Here is a 22,579-nt window from a genome sequence, read left to right as displayed (position 1 = left end):
AACTCCTGACCTCAGGTCTCCCAAAGTGCTGGGATTACAGGCATGAGCCACCACGCCCAGCCGACATTTCTATTAGTATAACTTGGTACATTTTATGATCTGTAGAATCATCAAATGACTGCATTTATTTGGTTAATGGGATTGGATGACTAACCTAAGTCACTTAAGAAACAGGAATCTCTGTAGAATGTTCAAACAATCTAATTTTATACCTCACTAATATTTCGTTACCTTTCTATTAAAAGAGTTTTTCAATATTTCCTCAAGGCAGCTTTTCCCTTGTGAAAAATGTTTCTACATTAAGTAAAACAATAAACATGCTATGCAGAATATAAATAATGCCATCAAATTTGAAGAAAAGGAAGAACAGAAATCAATGCCAAACAAAATAATTTTTATAATAGGTAAAATCTATATTATAATTAAAGTTAAACTGTATTTCAGAACTAAAAAAATCTGGTACAAATAAAAATATATTTACTAGACAGCCATCATGATTGATCCTAAAAAAACTATTTTGAGGGAAGTATTTAAGAGATAAAACATTTCCTGACAAGTAGCAAAACAGATGAGATCTCTATGTGCTGATGGAGAGGAACTTAACAAGAGCAAGAGCGAGAGAGAGAGCGAGCGAGAGAGAGAAAACATATACCATAAACTCAAGACAAGGAAAACAAAGCAATACTGCAGCCACTTCATAATAGCAATTTCACTTGAAATATTTTTTAAAGTTATAAACATAGCAGAACTATCATCAGGCACATAATAACAGTTTAGGGAATTATGATATCAATGATAATTTCGTTATGTATTTTTTTAATTCCATAAAATGAACAGTCCTCAAGAGCTAAGTGAAGCAGGTATTAGGTACAAGAAAGAAAAGTTGGAAAAGTTCCCACTTTTTCCCTACCAGAGAGAAACCTCCAAAACAGAAGAAATATTTCACTTAGGTGATGAAGGTTAATGCATGGCCACAGCTCAAACACTTTCCCACTGGGTTATGACGAAGGAATGCAAATACCACCAGAGGTAGAAGCAGTTCCTTTATGACTAGGCCTTGGAGATCACTACAACTGGCATCATCCATTAAGCCAATTATTGTGACTTAATGCCTTCTGTTTGTTTTTTTTTTGAGACGGAGTCTCGTTCTGTCGCCCAGGCTGGAGTGCAGTGGCCGGATCTCAGCTCACTGCAAGCTCCGCCTCCCAGGTTTACGCCATTCTCCGGCCTCAGCCTCCTAAGTAGCTGGGACTACAGGTGCCCGCCACCTCACCCGGCTAGTTTTTTTTTTTGTATTTTTTAGTAGAGACAGGGTTTCACCGGGTTGGCCAGGATGGTCTCGATCTCCTGACCTCATGATCCGCCCGTCTTGGCCTCCCAAAGTGCTGGGATTACAGGCTTGAGCCACCATGCCTGGCCTGACTTAATACTTTTTCTACAATGCTCCTACGTATCCTGCTCTACCTGCTTTGGTACATTCAATACCTCCTTGAATACTGATATAATATTCATTACAAATATCATGTCTGGACAGCCATATCTCTAATTCATAGAAGACATCACCTCTGCTATGAAATCTCCCAATAACAGACGACCTACTACAACAGAACAGTGGCAGACGCATCCTAAAATGTTATATGCGGTATACCCCTCATCTATTCATCTCCTACCAGACCTCTAGGTACAAGAGTAAAGGCATGTGGGGAAAAAAAGGAGACAAAATGGTCTATAAAATGATTTCTCTGCTTTAAAGGTATTTTGAAATAAATAAGACTCACATGCTTAAAATAAAAAGCAACGTCTGACTGGGCATGGTGGCTCATGCCTGTAATCCCAGCACTTTGGGAGGCCAAGGAGGGCAGATCACCTGAGATCAGGAGTTCAGAGACCAGCCTGGCCAACATGGCAAAACCCTGTCTCTACTAAAAGTACAAAAATTGGCCGGGCGTGGTGGCAGGTACCTGTAATCCCAGCTGCTCAGAAGGCTGAGGCAGGGAGAATCACTTGAACCCGGCAGATGGGGGTTGCAGTGAGCCATAGCACCACTGCACTCCAGCCTGGGTGACAGAGTGAGACTCCATCTCAAAAAAAAAAAAGAAAAAAGAAATGTCTACAGATTCTATAGAAATTTACAAAAAAAAAAAAGACATATCAATGTGAGAAGAAAAATCCTGAGCTAGTTTTTCTCTATGAAACCTTCCCTAACAATTTCTTCAACTTGTTAAGTTTTAAAAGAACAGGATTCCAGACTGGGCAACACAGCGAGATCATGTCTCTTTAAAAAAAAAAAAAAAAAAACCTCCAGGAGGGGCTGTAGTCCCGCTACTTGACAGGCTGAGGCAGGAGGATCACTTGAGCCCAAGGATACAGTGAGCTACCATGCCACGGCACTCTAGGCTGAGCAACAGAGCAAGACCCTATCTCTTTAAAAAAAAGAAAAGAGAATTTAAATATACAAATAGAAGAGGTGAAGTGTATGTAGGTTGTGTCTGTATGTGAAATAGTGAGGATGGGAAAAAGCTGAGGTCAGTCACCTCTAGGCCTTCATTCTCTGTCCAGTTTTGTTTCCCATTATAGTCCCATGTAGTACATAATTCTCTGGCTTTCTAGAGACCGCTATCCCTCTCTTCAGAGGATGTATGTTCCTATTTCAATTCCTAAGGGACATCAGGAAAAGGACGAGAAGATCCTCTGAGGAAAATCAAAGTTGAAACCAGGAATTAGAGTATAAATTCAGGACAGAGGTTAAGATTTTTAGTAAAAGGGTTAAAAGACAAAAAAGCCTATCAAGTCGAGAGTCCAATAATAAAACACAGAGAATAAGGGAACATAAGATTAGGAGTAAGAGGAAAGAGAAACAGGTAAAGAAAACAAGAGAAATAAAGATGGACAAACTCCTGCTTGATTCTGAAAACAGATTCTAACAACTGGCTTTTGTCAAAACAGAATTGATGGCTTAAGGTTGGAACTTATAGGCAAAACAGATGGGTCTCTTGAAGGTTGAGCTTTTCTTCCAGGTGCTGTATCGGATAAATTTTTAAGAGTGCACCTTCAACTGTACCTGAAAGCTAGAAATATAAGGGGAATTTATCATATTTCTGTAAGGAATGACAAATACTTGCTAAAAATAGTACTCAAGTGAAAACAGTCCATTTTTTAAACATGGGGCTAAATGATGGATCTTCAAGATACTAAGCAAAATTTTTAAAACTATTATATTCTTAATTTGCTGGCTGTAAAACCCTTAAGCCCTGCTCATCAATTATTAAGAATCTGAGCTGGGCACAGTAGCTCACGCCTGTAATCCCAGCACTTTCGAAGGCCGAGGCGGATGGATCACAAGGTCGGGAGTTTGAGATCAACCTGGCCAATATGGTGAAACCCTGTCTCTAGTAAAAGTACAAAAATTAGCCAGGCGTGGCAGCGGGCACCCATAATCCCAGCTACTAGGGAGGCTGAGGCAGGAGAATCACTTGAACCCGGGAGGCAGAGGTTGCAGTGAGCCAAGATCGCGCCACTGCACTCCAGCCTGGGCGACAGAGCAACACTCCATCTCAAAAAAAAAGAAAAAAAAAAAAGAATCTGCTTGGGCGATGTTCAACTGAAATAATACGTTAAGAAACAAAAGTTTTTATTACTTTTGATTAAACTAATATGCTTATTTTAAAAATACTTAAGTTTAGCTTCATTAGTGACAATTTTAATGTTTTCAACACAAAAATTCATTACAAACACATCATACTGACCTCAGTAACAGGGTCTTAAAATTCTTTTTACTACTAAAAGAGTACTGGCCAGGCATGGTGGCTCACAATTGGGAGGCCAAGGTCAGAGGATGGCTTGACCACAGTTCGAGACCAGGCAGGCCAACACAGTGAGACCCCACCACTACAAAAAATTTTTTAAAAAATAGCCAGGCATGGTGGTGCACGCATGTACTACCAACTACTCAGGAAGCTGAGGCAGGAGAACCACTTGTGTCGGGGCAGTCAAGGCTACAGCAAGTCGTGATCACACCAGTGCACTCCAGCCTGGGGAACAGAGAGAGATCCTGTTTCCAAAGAAAAAAAAGAATAGGGAATAGGAACCAGTTCAAGGTACATTCCACTTTTATATGGCCTTAGGTATATATGAAAACACCTCCAATATGGCATTCTATCCACTGACTTTGTACGTCCTTTGTTGTAAAACTATTACCATACTGTTTTTGGTTTGTTTTTTTTTTTTTGAGATGGAGTCTCACTCTGTCGCCCAGGCTGGAGTGCAGTAGCACGATCTCGGCTCACTGCAAGCTCCACCTCCCGGGTTCACGCCATTCTCCTGCCTCAGCCTCCCGAGTAGGTGGGACTACAGGCGCCCACCACCTCACCCGGCTAATTTTTTGTACTTTTAGTAGAGACGGAGTTTCACTGTGTTAGTTAGAATGGTCTCGATCTCCTGACCTCGTGATCCGCCCACCTCAGCCTCCCAAAGTGCTGGGATTACAGGTGTGAGCCACCGCGCCTGGCCTATTACCATACTGTTTTTAAAAACCTTATGAATTCTTAAATTTGTAATTTGACTGAAGAAAAACAAAAACAGTTAATCCAAATTTCAGATGACAAGAACCATTAAGCATCAAACATGCTGTTTAAAATAGTAAAAGTTAAACTCTTAAACAAGGAGGTCTCTTCTGAGTCAAATCCCACACGTCTGGTCCTAAAGTATGATGACTTTCTCTAGAGTCTGTCTGAAAAGTATAAAAAGTATGACAGCAATGGGAGCAACAAAGACAGAGCTCAAAAAGTGCTGAGGAAGAGATAAAAAGAGAAGTAGAAAGAAAAAAGACTAGGTCTTAAACAGGCTTTAAATTTTAAGCACATTTTAAAGCAACATTTAATCAGCTACCCTGATTAAAATGAGGATAAGGAATCTATAATGCTATTGCCCATCAGGAGACTTCTAAGATACTTGCAAGAATCCACAGGCTCCAAAAAGCTCAGGGATCTTATCTAAGTGTGATTCTTCATTAGATCTTTCTAGGAGACTCTCAGTTTGGCCTACCTCTCACAATGGAAACAGATCCTGATGCAGGAACATCAAGAAGGAATCATAGTGGGGTTTACAGAAAACAAGCATAAGGCAGTGGCTTGGACAAGCTAAACTTTTAAGGGTAAAGAATTTGTTTGTTTCCGTATTTTTTCTTCAGTTAAACTTTCCGTGTACTTCTATCACTTTGGAGGTTAACATATCAATGGTCAAAATTTGAATACAGACTTTAGGGTAAAAGGACCAAAGTAGCCACAGTCTGCTTTTGGTCTAGTTCACTGCAACCCACCTATTTTAAGCAAAAGGAATTTCTTCACAATTCCACATCTTACTCACCATGACTGAGGATTTGGAACCAACAATCCAATCAACAATACAGGAGTCCATATGCTTGGGCTCTTCCAATCAAATCTACCTACCATGGGCAGGTGAAAGTTGTGTGGCCATAGTTAGTACTAGTTAATGATTCAAAGCTCAGTCATCCTGTCATCACTTTCTACACTGAAGATATGGCAAATAATGGGTGTTAGATGGGAGGAATATATATTTGAAAATAAACTATGAAACTCACCTACAAAAAAAATCAAAGAAGAAATGCATGCTAAGTTTGGTATATAATTGTAGTAACCTTCTATTTTAGGCAGGCTTCTTGAATATAGTTGAATTTCTTTTACCACGAATCCTCCAAAATACCAAAACATTATTGAAACGAATCATAACAGGAAATATCTCTAATTCTTAACTAATACTCTGTTAAATATTGTCATAGGCTTTTGATGTTTTGTATATAATTATATTCACCTTTAAAAACTTTTAAAGTTTATATTGAAATATATTCTTTATTCAGCTATTTGGCAAAAAGAATAATTTTTCCACAAAAATATGATACTGCAACTTAAAACAAAACCCTGTGCCACTGAATATTTTCTGCTTCTCAATTTCTTTATACTGATTAAAAGATAATGACATATTGTCCATAAGGTATATCAGAAAGCACACCATTTATAGAATAAAAAGGCTATTACACAGGGGGAGGGTAAAATAAAGCACATTAATTGGCCCTCCAATTCACAACAAAGTCTCTATATTTATAAAAATCCAGCTAATTATATTTCATAACATTTTTATGATAGGGTACCTTACGTTTCAGTTTCACAAAATATATTAACATTACAAAATAACCATTCATTCAACAAATATTTACTAAGCACCTAATGTGTGTCAGGTACTGTTCTAGGCACAAAGGATAGAGCAGTGAACAAAATAGACAAAAATATCTGCCCGCAAGGAACATGAAGACACACCACAAAGTTGCATGACAAAAAGTAAAACAAAAAGGAGGAATTATTTATATTGAGTTTTAAAAGGCCAAGTGTTAACTATCTCTTTAACTCCCCATATGTAATATTCTACATAAGAACAAAGAATGGAAATCCAGCCCTGGAATCTCTTACCTTAAATCTAAGCAACCACTTAATGCATAAATGGAGCAAATAAAAGAGGTAAGGAAAAAAAGCATTGAAAGGTTAGTTGAAACTTCAGGATGTGAAGAGAAAGGAAAAAAAGAAAAAACAAGTTAAGCATTCAGCATTAACAAAATAATGTTTCAGTAGATCATAGAAAGAGTGGTTAAAGCAGAATGTGTCATGAACAGAAGTTTCTTTGATGAATTTAAGACATTGTTTTATTCAAAAATTTAATTTTATTAAAGATTTCTTCAAATTAATGACCCTTAAACACGGAAAGTCAAAAAATGAAGGGGCTAGAATCCTAAAAGAAAAACATTTTACTTTGAGAATTTTAAGAATGGGGGATGTAAACATATGAATTATATATATTAAAAAAATCAGATTAATTTTTTCTTACATAATTGGGCAAACAGAAATATCACACTTTATATTCTAAGTATCTTTTTGGCATTAGATTCTGGCAGTATTCTAAAATATTCCATTAGCAGTTGTTAGCCTTGAATAAATTTTCCCAAGTTAGAATAAATTTCAGTTATTAACTAATCATCCAATTACACATCTTACTTTAACATGCTCTTATTAGTAATCTAAATGCATGTAGGTATTGGCTATAAAATTAAATATTGGGCAGGCACAATGGCTTACACCTGTAATCCCAACATTTTGGGAGACCAAGATGGGAAGATCACTTGAGGACGGGAGTTCATGACCATCCTGGACAACACAGACAGGCCCTGTCACTACAAACAAAAAATTTAGCTCAGCACGGTGGCATGTGCCTGTAGTCCCAGGGAAGCTGACACGGGAAGATCATCTGAGCCCAGGAGTTCAAGGTTGGAGTAAGCTATGATTGTGCCACTGCACTCCAACCTAGGTGACAGAGTGAGACCTTGTCTCAGAAAAGTTAAATTAAATACCATATTCCAGATAATAGTGCTTGATCAAAACTCTGAAGAGAGATTTTAAAAATAAATTTACAGTGTATATTTTCTTTTTACCTAGATCTACATTAAATTTAGATTTAACTGATTTCCATCCATAACAGTGTGTTTTTAAAGTATGCTTATATTAGAAAAAAAATCAACTACATGAACTGTACAGTATCATTATAAGCATGTATATATGTATATTTATTTACTCATATCTGATAAGTCACTGTCTTTCAAACTACTGATCAGATGTAAGTTGATACTCAGCTAAAGCTCTGAATCATTAGGTTCAAATACCAATTTAAATGAAATTTCCATGTTTTAGGCACCCAAATACATCTTAAAAGACAGTCAAAATATGTAATAGCTATACACTCAAAAGCAGTGGCAATATTAATTCACCTAACACTATTTTTGCCCAAGATGTTGGGATAAAATTATTTTAGAAAAATTCAAACTACATGTTTATTAATATATGTTGTTTTTGAAAACTAATGCCAAAAGTCTGCTGATAAATACCTGAGATAAGGTAAACACTTTCATAATAACATGATGAATGATTTTTTAATCAGCCATATTAAATTAAAATGGGAAAGATTACACTACACTTATTTACTCAAACCATAGGAGGTATTACCATCACTAAGCAAATACAATTCATTCAAAGATGATTGTTTAAAACTTGAGAATACAGCACTAAGAAAAAGCAAAAAGGGTAAAACAGTTATAGTAGCAAGGAATCTTCACGACAACTGGGCCAAGACACTGTCCTCTAGGAAAGAAAGATAGATAAAAAGCTTAATTTTCTCAAGAGTTAGTTTCCTTATGGGTTACTACTTTTAAAAGCTTGAAAAAAATTATACCTACCTTTACTCCATGTCCAATATCATCTAGAATTGTATAGTCAATAGGTTTTCTAATATAACGAACTGGTCGTTCAAGGTTGGCTGGAGCAATAATCTTATGCGTCCTTGAAGTGTTTTTATTGGTAGTCAAAATACCAATTTCTCTTCTTGCAACTTTCTCTTTATGAATATCAACTGTCTGCAAAATATAAAGTAAAAAACACAAAAATGTACAGTTCTAATATCCACAAAAATCAAAATATATATGCCTAGAGATTTAATATTGCTACTCATATTCTAAACTATGCTTGCTAAATTTTATTCTTCTGGACTACTGACTTCCTCCATTTTCAGGTTAAAGCAAGGGCTGGTAAACCATGGCCAAATCTGGTCCATCACCTGATTTTTACAGCCCACAAGCTAAGAGTAGTGTTAACATTTTTTAATGTTTGGATAAAAGAACAACAACCACCAAAACCCTTCACGTGAAAATTATATAAAATTCAAATTTCCTTTTCCATAAGTAAAGTTTTATTGGAATACAACCATGCTGCTTACTTGCTTATTTGTCTAGACTTTACACTGTAATGGCAGAGATGAGCCACAACAGAGACGGCATGGCCCACAAAAACTGAAGTATATATTAGCTGGCTCCTTTACAGAAAAGGTTTGCCAACCCCCGGGTTAAAGCACGCTAACTTTGTCCTCTCCATTAAGATTCAGACTAATACAGTGATTAAGAAAGCCCCTGAAATTAATCTAGTTACATTTTTAATGACCTATAATTTCTATTCATGTTTAAACATCTTTTTTTTTTTTTTTTTTTTTTTTGAGACGGAGTCTCGCTCTGTCGCCCAGGCTGGAGTGCAGTGGCCGGATCTCAGCTCACTGCAAGCTCCGCCTCCCGGGTTTACGCCATTCTCCTGCCTCAGCCTCTGGAGTAGCTGGGACTACAGGCGCCCGCCACCACGCCGGCTAGTTTTTTGTATTTTTTAGTAGAGACGGGGTTTCACCGTGTTAGCCAGGATGGTCTTGATCTCCTGACCTCGTGATCCGCCCGTCTCGGCCTCCCAAAGTGCTGGGATTACAGGCTTGAGCCACCGCGCCCGGCCTAAACATCTTTTTATTTAAAAGGAAAGAGGGCTGAAATATAATGTTAAAAATAAAGCCAGGCACAGTGGCTCAGGCTTGTAATCCAAGTACTTTGGGAGGCCAAGGTGGGCAGACTGCTTGACCCCAGGAGTTCATGACCAGCCTGGGCAACATGGCGAAATCCCGTCTCTACAAAAAGCAGCTGGGTATGATGGCACGTGCCTGTAATCCCAGCTATTTGAGAGGCTGAAGTGAGAGAATCGCTTGAGTCCAGGAGGTCAAAGTTGCAGAGAGCCATGACTGCACCACTGCACTCTAGCCTGGATGACAGAGCAAGACCCTGTCTCAAAAAACAAAACAGCCATTTTTTGACCCCAAAAGACCAAGTTGCTTGGGCAAAGTTGCTTATATTTTTATCATGGCAAAATGCCTGTAAAATATTTCATTAATTTATTTATATTTATTAAATGCTCCATAGGACATAAGAGTAAGAATGTACTGTAATTACAATCTTCTATTTGCTAACAGGGGGTGAATTTCTCCACATACACAGGTAGTTAGTACACTAAAGCAAAATTTTTTTAAACTGCAAGCTGCAATTTAGTGGTATGTAAGCAGCAATTATTTCAAACCAAATAGAACAGAAACATCAGACTGCATGTACACACAGTAAGGTAAAAGCACTGTTTCTTGAAAAGTCTGTTTATTACGTATATAAATAGATACATGAATTATGTGCTGAATAAAATGTAAAAAAAATTTTTTCCTGTGTTGCAGTCAAAAGAGTTTGAAAGATCACTTCACTAAAATGGTTCACATCTCTTACAACCAATTCCTAGCTCAAGCAGCAATCAACAGACACATTTTTTGCTAACTCTTCCCCAGTCCCACTTCAATGTCCTACTTCAATTTCCCCTTTGCAAAAGAACCTGGTAGTAACAATGAAGAGAAAAGATAATCATAATGACATTATAAAATACTACTTTAAGAAATCTGAACACGGATCATCTATCCTTCTAAACTGCCTCAAGTATGAGGTAAGCTTGAAACAAATTCAAAGTCTCTTATTTCTCTACAACCAAGAGATCTTAAAAACAACAGGATCTGTATGTTCCAGAGCTAATGCATGTATAAACAGAACCTCAAATAAAAAACTAACCATGGTAGTAATCTTACAATTTTAAGTATTTCTTTTTAAGAAAAAAATCATCTCTAAACTTTTCTATGCATGTTAGGCTAATTATGAGAATAGCTTTCCTCTTCAACTGCTTGGGAAAACTATAACAGAAAAGCTAAGTTTGCGTATTAGTGATGACATTGGAATTCACTTAATTTTTAACTTTAGAGAAATGGAAATTAATCACATTTTGATTAAAGTTTATTTTTATGAGACAGTGTCTCACTCTGTTGCCCAGGCTGGAGTGGAGTGGCCCGATCATGGCTCACTGCATCCTCGACCTCTCAGGCTCAAATGATTCTCCCGCCTGAGCTTCCTAAGGAGCTGGGACTACAGGCGTGTTCCACCATGCTGGCCTAATTTCTATACTGTCTGTAGAGTTGGGGTTTTTCCATGTTGCCCAGGCAGGTCTTGAATTCCTAAGCTCAAGTGATCCACACACCTTGGCCTCCCAAAGTGCTGGGATTCAGGAGTAAGCCAATGTACCTGGCCTTGAATAAAGTTTAGTGAGTCATTCTGAATCATTAAAAATATGGGCTAGAAATATTATTTCATACCATCAAGAATGCTTCAAAAAACAAAATATGACACTTTTTTAATAAAATGGGTCTATCAGATCAATAAAAGGTTCATCAGAAAATATAATCCTCAAGACATTGTTTTTATTCTCCTCAGTTTTTAGAAATGTACTTAACTTATTCAGAAATGAAACTACAAGAGTGTAAACCTGACCAACCATAACAGAATTACAAGCTTATAGCTTCTATTTCAAATCTGCATACTATAAAGATACATTTTTTTGCAACACGGTCTCACTCTGTCACACAGGCTGGAGTGCAGTGGGACAATCACAGTATACTGTAGTCTTGAACTCCTAGGCTCAAGCGATCCTCTCACCTCAGCCTCCTGAGTAGCTAGGACTACAGACGTGCACCACCATGCCCAGCTAATTTTATTTTTTGTAGAAATGGGATGTCACTGTGTTGCCCAGGATGGTCTTCAACTCCTGACCTCAAGCAATGCTCCTGCCTCAGTCTCCCAAAGTGCTGGGATTACAGGCATGAGCCACCGTGCCTGGCATGTACTATAAATATTGATAAATCTCTGGAGAATGAACAGGGAGAAATCATCTTCCACTTATTATTTACACTAACACACAGTAATATTTTCTAACAAGCACATATTTCTTAATTGTTTAAAAAATTGAGACTTTAAAAAAGCATGAAAATATAAATTAGAAATCTCTTCATTTGATCTTATAGAGATGCGACTTGGTCTAGGGATTGGGGACATTTACATATTACCCATATGTTCTCTTCATATACACACAAACACACACTAAGCCCAAACCCACAGACCATAACAGTAAAAAGGAAGACCAATATAGCAAATAAAAAGATAACAATAAGCCTAAAATAAGGGGTCATTTAGAGCAAAAAAAATGGCACTAAGCCTCCAGGGAGAGAAGACAAAGTAGAAACATAATGAGTTACAAAGAAATATATCAATTCATCAGGAAAGTGAAATGTTTCCCAGGACTAAACTCTTTAAAAATATATTTGTTGTTGCTTCTTATATCAAATCTCAGTAAAAACTGAAGGCACATTTTTTAAACATAATTTTTTAACAGCATAAGTATACAGAAAGTCAAAGTAATTTAGTTTGGCTATATGATGCTTTTAATTGTCTACTTCAAAGAATGCCTACATCTTAGAAACACTAGGGGCAGGGTAACTCAACAGTGGCACTATTGACACTTTGGGCTTGATAATTCTTTGTTGTGGGTGGGGGTGAAGGCTGCTGTCTTGAGAATTGTAGAATATAGAAAAGCATCCAGGTAGGTAACTGTAGCACTCCCTTACCATGAGATGTGACAACCAAAAATGTCTAACATTGCCAAATGTCCCCTTGGGGGCAAAACTTCCCTGGTTGAGAACCAAAGATCTATAGAGGAAGGACTAATTAGCTGGTCCCTTACTTCATTCAATCTCAAATCGCAATTGTTTCCAAATTTTTTCACAAGTCGACTCAAGATCAACGCCTCTAATTTGCCTAAGTATAGATATCTGAAGTAAATAACTTTTAAAAAACATCTATAATAATAAACGTAATCTAACAAGGGTATAATTTGTATTCTTGCCATCATACTACCACACCGGGTGGAACTGCAGGAGTTCCTATGGGCAGGAGAAAATATGCCTTTAGAAAATGGCCGGCCGGGCGCAGTGGCTCAAGCCTGTAATCCTAGCACTTTGGGAGGCCGAGATGGGTGGATCACGAGGTCAGGAGATCGAGACCATCCTGGCTAACACGGTGAAACCCCGTCTCTATTAAGAAATACAAAACAATTAGCTGGGCGTTGTGGCGGGCGCCTGTACTCCCAGCTACTCGGGAGGCTGAGGCCGGAGAATGGCGTGAACCCGGGAGGCGGAGCTTGCAGTGAGCTGAGATCCGGCCACTGCACTCCAGCCTGGGCGACACAGCAAGACTCCATCTCAAAAAAAAAAAAAAAAAAAAAAATGGCCACGGTTCTATTTGGAGTTTGAATAATTTGACAGAGAGCACTAAATCTATTTCATAAACAAGCAGAAGATTCTCAGGTTGGTCCAGAAGATTCTAAAGGTTTTCAGCAATCATCTGCTTCAATTTTTTTTTATAGCTTTCACTTGTAGAAAATAAGCATAGTCAAATTAGACAGAATAATAAACACTCCCTCCTCACATCTATCATGCAGCTTTAACATTGATAAATTCGTAGACAACTGTCAGCTGTAAAAGAAATTTAGGAAAGCTCCTGTAACATATTCTTAAATAAAATATGGCTACTATGTTTCTCCTAAATCAAATTCACTTGCATTTGCCGTCAGGATATTCTTTGACATTATAATGTTAAATTTCATTAAGTTAAATTCTGGAAGTACAAGTTCAACACTGATATTTAGGATGAATTTTAAAAGTAAGAAAAGTATTTCAAATTTATCCTGGGTTTTTTAAGTGACTAGTTATATGACAACAAACCTACTTATTTAGAAGAGGCCTCAACAACAGCACTCACCTGTGGCAAGTAAAAAATGTGTTCTGCTAGCAATCAAAGACGAACATAACTAATACAAGTACACAATTAATATAATTATTGTTTGCTACAGATCCTGTTAACCAAAAAACACACCAAGATATATCACTGCAATTGTGTAGGACTTAAACATCTATTCTCCCACAGTTCCTTATTAATTAGTTTCCCCATCCTTCTCACTGATATTGCCAAGCTGATCTCGCATGCTGCAGGCTTCCCCCATGACACTTCAGCCACAGTGCGAAACCCAGGTTCCTTAAGGATACCTTTTATGGCCTTGAGATAACCATACTGACTCCCAGCTCCTTTGCAAGCCTGAGCCCCACTCCCACATCTCCCTCATGAACCCAAGCACATGCTCAGGCCACAGCAGATGACAGGAAGGTACTGTATAAAATATTTTGTTTTAGGATTATCCATGCATTGTCATTTCCCATTACCACAGATAATTGAGAGTTGACTGTATTGGATAGCACTACCTCAGTTAGCTGCCCATCAGTGTGGGAAAACATCTGCAGTCAAACAGTTACAGTGGATTAACCCAACTAAATTGGGTGTTTTTAAGTATGTCTCAATTTTTTTATTAGTAAGCTAATGTTTCAAATAAACATATTTAAATTACAATTATTCTTCAAATTATGTATCATTCATAAAACAAATTAGTTACTAACAAACTAATTTTCAGTTTTTTATAAAGTGATATAAAAATTATGTAGGAAATTAATTGGGAAGTATAAAAAGTCTACTTTCTATGCATAATTACATATTGATAACCTTCAGTGTATCTCCTTAATTAAAACTGGAAATTTTTTTTTTTTTTTTTTTTTTGGAGACAAGAGTTTCGCTTTCCACCTAGGCTGGAGTGCAGTGGCACAACGTCAGCTCACCGCAACCTCTGCTCCCAGGTTCAAGCAATTCTCCTACCTCAGCCTCCAGAGTAGCTGGGATTACAGGTGCCCACCACCATACCCGGCTAACTTTTGTATTTTTAGTAGAGACAGGGTTTCACCATGTTGGCCAGGATGGTCTCGAACTCCTGACCTCAGGTGATCCACCCACCTTGGCCTCCCAAAGTGCTGGGATTACAGGCGTGAGCCACTGGGCCTGGCCAAAATTGGAAATTCTTAAGCAAGGCTATCTATATAAACTTTTTTGGTTTTTTTGTTTTTGAGACAGTGTCTCACTCTGTTGCCCATACTTGAATCCAGTGGCATGAACATGGCTCACTGCAGCCTCGACCACCTGGGCTCAAGTGATACTCCCACCTCAGCCTCCTGAGTAGCTGGGACTACAAGCATGCACTACCACACCTCGCTAATTTTTGCATTTTTTGGAGAGATGAAGTTTTGCCATGTTAGCCAGGCTGGTCTCGAACTCCTGACCTCAAGGGATCCACCTGTCTCAGCCTCCCAAAGTGCTGGGACTACAGGCATGAGCAACCACACCCAGCCTAAAGTTTTTAGACAGTAAAAGCTACCCTACTTGTTGAGTTCTTAAGGTTTAGATCTGCCACTGCCTTTCAATACCTAGCTCTTGAGAACAATTACTTCCAACTTTACATTATTTTATATTAATTCTTTTCCAGTTCCTTTACTTGTTACCTGCTAACTAATTTAACGCCTGGCCCAGTGAGTCCTACTCAGCCCTTGGGAAGGTGGGATGAGCACTACTTTCTTAAGTTCTTTATGTTGCCTTTTGACCTTGCTTAATCTTTTATTCTAAGCCATCACAAACTTGAACATGGACAAGTACTGACTAATTTTACTAGCTAAGAAAAAAGATGGGCCTCGCTTAGAAAAATTTTAGTTTACAAACTGATAAGGATTTTAGTTTGAAAAGTGTTTTGCAAACTTTTTATTTAAAAAAAACTTACTAGAAAAGGACACAAAATAATAGGCACAGTAAGAAACATTCATCTTTATAATAATGTTACACTACACTGACTTAAAGGTATGTGTGCCTGTACAAGTATTCAGTGAAATTACATGTTTACTCCAATAATATATTCTGGGGAAATATTTAATGTTAATTTAACTCCACTATCAGTTTGAAGATCAAAAATGTCATTTGTTTTAATAATATGCTTCCGAAGAATGGACAGGATAACAGCAACAAAGCTAGAGATGGAATTTCTTTAAAATTTACCATCCCTAAAACACATAACATAATCCATGTTAAGAACCAACCCTACTACTACCTTATAGATATGATGAATGTAGTAAAAATTAGTATACTACTTAATACTATATTGTCCTTTTAATAGAAAAAAGTGTCTGATACTATATATTCCTAATCAATTAATATCCTGTTTTTGAAAACATCTGACATTTAGAAAGAGTGGGTTTCTACTTTGTTTTGTTGAAGTATTTCTCCCCAATACAGAGTAGAGTCAATGGAATTCCCATCCTCAGATTACAATTCAGAGTAATTTGGGAAAACAGTTCAGTTAAATTAAAGTAATAGAGGGTTGAGACCAGTGGACACAGATTGAGGTAAAGAGCAGAACCAACAGAACAGAATAGAAGCAAATAAAATCAAGCTCATTTGTGAGAATCACAAAAATAAGGAATTCAAGATGGAAGATAGCTAAGAAATTATCTAAACAGTCCTATCTTACAGATGAAAACACTTAAGTTCAAAGAAGTCAAATGTCACACAAGTCAGCAGAAGAGCCAGGGTAAAACCTAGATGCCCTGATCCTTTTCAGGCCAATCCTGTTCAGCGTTCATTTTCGTTAAAATGGACAAACGGAATAGGAGGCTGAAAGGTGGTAAAGTTCTTACCCAGCCAATAGGGAAAAAAAATACTAATGGGAAAAGAAACTGAATACCCTAGATAATTAGTATCTACTAGTCCCAAACAACTCTACCCTTACAACTCTTAAGGCTTATTGCCATTCCAATAAATGTGTAATCTTGTCTTTGACCTGACTGAACCCTCCATTCCTTCAACTCAATCTTCACTATACACTCTCAGAGTCTAGTATTTTTGCCCAAGTTGCACAAAAATCTGGTCTCAAGAACCCCCTGGTTCCCTCTAGAAACATACAATATTTTTAATAACACAAGCATCATAATAAAATTTAACACTCAAACATTTGGAAAAAGTATTTTAGAGGAGGGGCTGGCAAACTAAGGCTCCATGCCAGAATGTGGCCCGCTGCCTGCTTTTATATGGCCCAGAAGCTAAGAAAGGTTTTAACATTTTTAAATCGTTGTTTAAAAATACACACATAAAAAAAAAAAAAAAAGAAAAGAAAACATAATTAAAATGTCTTTCAAATCTGTCCACATCTCTACCTTACTTGCAATTCATCTCTCTTTGCCGGGCATGGTGGCTCATGCCTGTAATCCCAGTACTTTGGGAGGCTGAGGTGGGAGGATCACTTGAGACCAGGCATTCAAGGCCACCCTGGGCAACATCATGAGACTCCATCCCCCCCACCAAAAAAAAATACACACACACACACAGAGAGAGAGAGAGAGAGAGAAAGAAGAGAGAGAGAATAGGAGAATGACACCATACGTGGCCCATAAAACCTAAAATAATTATCAATACGTGGCCCACAAAACCAAAAAAATAGTTACCCTCTGGCCTTTTATTTAAAAAAGGTTTGCCAACCCCTGTTTTAGAGTATTTACTATTTGTTTTGTAAGCAGAAAATGTTTTCTTCTACACTACAGAATAAAATTCCAGTCTGAAGAATATCAAATAGTTTTGATATTCAACTGACTTTTTTTTTTTTTTTTTGAGACGGAGTCTCGCTCTGTCGCCCAGGCTGGAGTGCAGTGGCCGGATCTCAGCTCACTGCAAGCTCCGCCTCCCGGGTTCACACCATTCTCCTGCCTCAGCCTCCCGAGTAGCTAGGACTACAGGCGCCCGCCACCTCGCCCTGCTAGTTTTTTGTATTTTTTTAGTAGAGACGGGGTTTCACCGTGTTAGCCAGGATGGTCTTGATCTCCAGACCTCGTGATCCGCCCGTCTCGGCCTCCCAAAGTGCTGGGATTATAGGCTTGAGCCACCGCGCCCGGCCTCAACTGACTTTTTAAATAAAGAATTCTACCTGTAAACACAAGTAAAACAAAATTTCAATCCTTGAGGCAAATGCTAGAAAATACATAAATTTTTAAAATTACTCTTATTTCTTAAATACAGCCTCTATCAGCCTATTTCTCAGACTTGATCCTTTATCTGACATAATAATTTACATTCTGTATAAACATAATAGCCACTGAGAACTGCAGATCTATTACCTCTCCAACTCTTGCCCCCTAGACACTCAACTCTGAAAAAAAAAAAAGGTTTGACATATTCCTGACAGCTTTGACTGAGGCCTCTGTTATTTCCGGTTTACTAATCTCTATCCATTCTTCTGTTTTTTACTTAATCCATTAAAATAGCTTTAAAAGATAGCATTAATTGACCATATTAAATGCCAATTTATATGATTGATACTCCCAAAGAAAATGTTCTCAATAAATGAATTAATGCATATACTCAAAATCTAGGGTGGTTGAGTATTCACCTTCCTCCTTGAGCTTGCCAACACTTTTCAACCAAAGTACTACAAAATTCTAAACAGAAAATAAATTATTATCCTTGATTGCTATTTGCTTGTTGTCATCATTTACCCACATAATCTCTCCTACTCTCCCCTAATGCCTAATAAAACTAGTTCCTCCTTTTTAGGAACTCTAATATGCTAGTTTCTCTTCTATATTTGTTCTTTTTTAAAAAAGTTTATTTTTAATATCCTTTGCTAATGCTTCAAACATGGAAAAATTTTAGGATTCTCAAGAATAGATCTTGAAATGCTGTATCAGATTAGCAATTTGTCAACCTCCCTCCTTCCATAGAAAACCAAGTTCAGGCCAGGAGAAGTGGCTCACACCTGTAATCCCAACGCCTCGGGAGACTGAGGCGGGAGACTGCTTGAGCCCAGGAATTCGGAACCAGCCACAGCAAGATGGCAAGACACTGTCTCTACAAACAAACAAACAAAAATCAGCCAAGCATGGCACGTGCCTGTAGTCCCAGCCAGTTACTTGGGAGGCTGAGACAGGAGGATCCCTTGAGCCCAGGAGTTCAAGGTTGCAGTGAGCTGTGATCGTACAACTACACTCCAGCTTGGGAAACAGAGCAAGCCTTTGTCTCTTTAAAAAAAAAAAAAAATTCATCTATTTAATCATTTTAAATTCCATTGATTATTTCCTTCAGGAAGCCTTTTCAAACTGAAATTTACCTTACACTCATTAAAACTCACCAATTCTTTTTTTTTAACTTAAGATACACAATATAACAAGCAATAAATAATATGTCTGCACAAGTTTGTATAAAATGTGAAGAAACCCTTATAATGGCAAATTCAGATTTCAGATTAAATAATATTAAATAAGAAATCCTCTAAACCAGTCTGATAAATTTTCAAAAATACCGTATCTGATTTTATTATCTGGACTATATTTGGTCCAGTTATATAAATTTGCTAAACTTTAGACTCTCAAAAACAGTCCATTTGAAAAGAGCCCTGAACTCTCAAGACATTAAAAAAATAGTAATAATATGCATATTTAAAAGTTATTTTTATTCCAGAATAGTTCTAATCATTTAGGTCTAAAAAGAGTGTTGAATAATACTAAATCATTCAAATGACAAGGTGCTAAAATACAACATTTCAAAGATCTCTTCGAAAAAAGGCAGGCACAAACCAAAACCTTTATCATTTTTATATTTTTTAAATTGCATTTTGCAATTTAATTGGTTTTTCACTGCAGTATTATTTTAAATGGCCCCAAAATATGGGAATGATTATGAAAGGCATAACATATACATGCAACATTATGCAGCCACTGAGAATGTTTATGAAGAACTTACAACATCAAGAGATTACGTTTGCTTTAACACTAAGTTAAAAAAGCAGAACCCAAAATTCTATACCTATTCTATAACTGACTCTATTATATTATAATCCTGTCTACTTTTTTTTTTTTTTTTTTTTTTTTTTTTGGAGACAGGGTTTCACTCTGTCTCCCAGGCTGGAGTGCACATCATAATTACAGCTCAATACAGTCTAGACCTCCCCATGCTCAGATGATCCTCCCACCTTAGCCTCCCAAGTAGCTGAGACAACAGGCGTGCATCACCACACCTGGCTAATTTTTGTATTTTTGGTAGAGAACAGGGTTTTGCTATGCTGCCCAGGCTGGTCTCGAACTCCTGGGCTGAAGCAATCCTCCCACCTCAGCCTCCCAAAGTGCTGGGATTACAGATGTGTGCCCAGCCCACAGCTACATTTTAAAAAAACTACTGGCCGAGCGCGGTGGCTCAAGCCTGTAATCCCAGCACTTTGGGAGGCCAAGACGGGCGGATCACGAGGTCAGGAGATCGAGACCATCCTGGCTAACACGGTGAAACCCCATCTCTACTAAAAAATACAAAAAAAACTGGCTGGGCGAGGTGGCGGGCACCTGTAGTCTCAGCTACTCAGGAGGCTGAGGCAGGAGAATGGCGTAAACCCGGGAGGCAGAGCTTGCAGTGAGCTGAGATCTGGCCACTGCACTCCAGCCTGGGCGACAAAGAGAGACTCTGTCTCAAAAAAAAAAAACAAACAAAAAAAAAACAAAAAAACTACTTACAGGAAAAAGGATTACAAGGCAATATACCAAAATATTAACAGTGAAAAGCTTGGGAAGTGGTAAAATGGTTTTTTATTTTTCCACTTTTTTTCTTCTTTTTCTGGGTTTTCATGAGTATGGCTTTTATAATGAAGACAGATTAACATTTTTTTAAAAACTTTTACAAATTCATAAAGTGATAAACTTTAAGTTATATATAATAAAAATAATTTTGTAAGGTTTGCTACTATTTCCATTATTGCAGGTATAGTACCATCCCAATAAACATAAATCCTACCAAAAGAAAAAAAAAAATTTTGAACATGCCACCAATCTATCAAGTTTATCTTTTTAAATTGATAAAGAAGTATGAAATTTGTTGGCCAGGCGCGGTGGCTCAAGCCTATAATCCCAGCACTTTGGGAGGCCGAGATGGGCGGATCACGAGGTCAGGAGATCGAGACCATCCTGGCTAACACGGTGAAACCCCGTCTCTACTAAAAAATACAAAAAAACTAGCCGGGCGAGGTGGCGGGCGCCTGTAGTCCCAGCTACTCGGGAGGCTGAGGCAGGAGAATGGCGTAAACCCGGGAGGCGGAGCTTGCAGTGAGCTGAGATCCGGCCACTGCACTCCAGCCTGGGCGACAGAGCAAGACTCTGTCGCAAAAAAAAAAAAAAAAGAAAAGAAATTTGTTAAAAAAAAAAAAAAAAGTGGAGGGGGGGAAGGATGAAGTTTCATTATAGGGCTGATTATGTTACCATGACAACTGAGTTTTAATAAAATTCACAATTTACTTTCTTATCAAAATCACACAGATAACCACCCACAAAAAGATATAATCAAAAAACAACCTAATATTAAGTTTCTATTTTCCAAATCGTACATGTGAGTTAACTTACATAATAAAAGCTGCCAGCATTACAGACAGCCTGTGTTTATTATTAAGGGTTCCTCATAGGCAAATAGGAAAATATTGTGGTCTCACTTGTGAAATATGATTGATTGAAGATTCCATCCTTCGTAGCTGGGATGCCTGGATATCCAGCATCTGCAGGACATTGTTGGCCAAGGTGTTTATCAGATAGGCAACACTTGCTAAGGATTGGGTGGTATAGGCTTTGGTTTCTTCTAGGGCTCTCTGCTTATCTGCTGACTAGGAAAAAAAACAAACCAGTGATCATTAATTCAAAGATAACCCATTTCTAGCAATCTAACCTAACAAAAAACTCATCACAACGATTCTGTTAACTGAATCCACCAGAAAGTAAAAAAACGAATCCACCAGAAAGTGAAAACTACTGGTATCACATAAACCCCAAACTCAACTACTGACTGAATTAACTAATGTTTTCATGTTGAATAGACACATTTTTGTACAGATGCAAATAAAACTCTAAAGCCATTATCTAGAAAATGAGATCCAATGGACAATTTGAGCAATGAGCAAAGTATACACTGCTTGGAAAGGTAGCACTGATTTGAACGTATAAATTTTGACACACTTTCTTCTGCTTTTCTGAATTCCTCTTTTCCTTTCACTCTATTATGTGAAATGTGGCCAGAACATAATGTCTGATTATATAAAAGCATCCAGGAAAAAAAAATTTAATTATAAATAATGATATGATAAATAAAATGGTAATAATGATTATTATAAACTAAAAGTAATAAAAGGATCCTTCCCTCCAAAACATTGTGTTATAACCCTTCAAGATGCAAACTGCCATGTTGCCCAAGCTGGTCTCAAACTCCTAGGCTCAAGAGATTCATTGGCCTGCCTCGGCCTCCCGAAGTGCCGGGATTACAGGCATGAGTCACCATGCCCAGCTAAACATTAAGCAATTTTTAAAATAAATTAAGTTGACACATGCAGTCAGGCTCATTCTTCTTTTCCATTTTAAAATTAAGATTTCTATCCATTAATTATGTCTAAGAAATACTATGACCGTTTATATATGAACATGAAAAAACCAATATGAAAAAAACCACAAAAAGTAAAAAAATTTTAAAAACAGATATAAAGAAAAAAATACAAATAAAGTTCTGTAAGCATTAAGATAACAGCCCCAGCAGAGCGCGGTGGCTCACACCTGTAATCCCAGCACTTCGGGAGGCCGAGGTGGGCGGATCACGAGGTTAAGAGACTGAGACCATCCTGGCTAACACGGTGAAACCCCGTCTCTACTAAAAATACAAAAAATTAGCCGAGTGTGGTGGCGGGCGCCTGTAGTCCCAGCTACTTGGGAGGCTGAGGCAGGAGAATGGCATGAACCCAGGAGGCGGAGCTGGCAGGGAGCCGAGGTCGCGCCACTGCACTCCAACCTGGGTGACAGAGCCAGACTCCGTCTCAAA

General features: G+C 37.8%; 1 protein-coding gene across 20 annotated transcripts in view; it reads right to left on the bottom strand.

Moving 5' to 3' along the window:
* ABI2 (abl interactor 2) overlaps positions 1 to 22,579 on the bottom strand; it is a 116,185-nt gene that overhangs the window by 54,073 nt on the left and 39,533 nt on the right. For 13 of the 20 annotated variants that reach the window (XM_017946816.3, XM_017946820.3, XM_017946826.3 and 10 more), the window contains exons 2-4: positions 21,213 to 21,380; positions 8,294 to 8,470; positions 6,483 to 6,500 (exon numbers count right to left, since the gene is read on the bottom strand). In XM_017946816.3, the coding sequence (XP_017802305.1) occupies positions 6,483 to 6,500; positions 8,294 to 8,470; positions 21,213 to 21,380 (363 nt within the window). The remainder of the gene's footprint in view (positions 1 to 6,482; positions 6,501 to 8,293; positions 8,471 to 21,212; positions 21,381 to 22,579) is intronic. The other 7 variants (XM_017946818.3, XM_017946828.3, XM_017946837.3 and 4 more) reach the window with 1 other exon arrangement.

Source organism: Papio anubis, chromosome 10 (assembly GCF_008728515.1).
Source record: "Papio anubis isolate 15944 chromosome 10, Panubis1.0, whole genome shotgun sequence".
Taxonomy (NCBI): Eukaryota; Metazoa; Chordata; class Mammalia; order Primates; family Cercopithecidae; genus Papio; species Papio anubis.
This window is presented reverse-complemented; position numbering and strand designations above follow the sequence as displayed.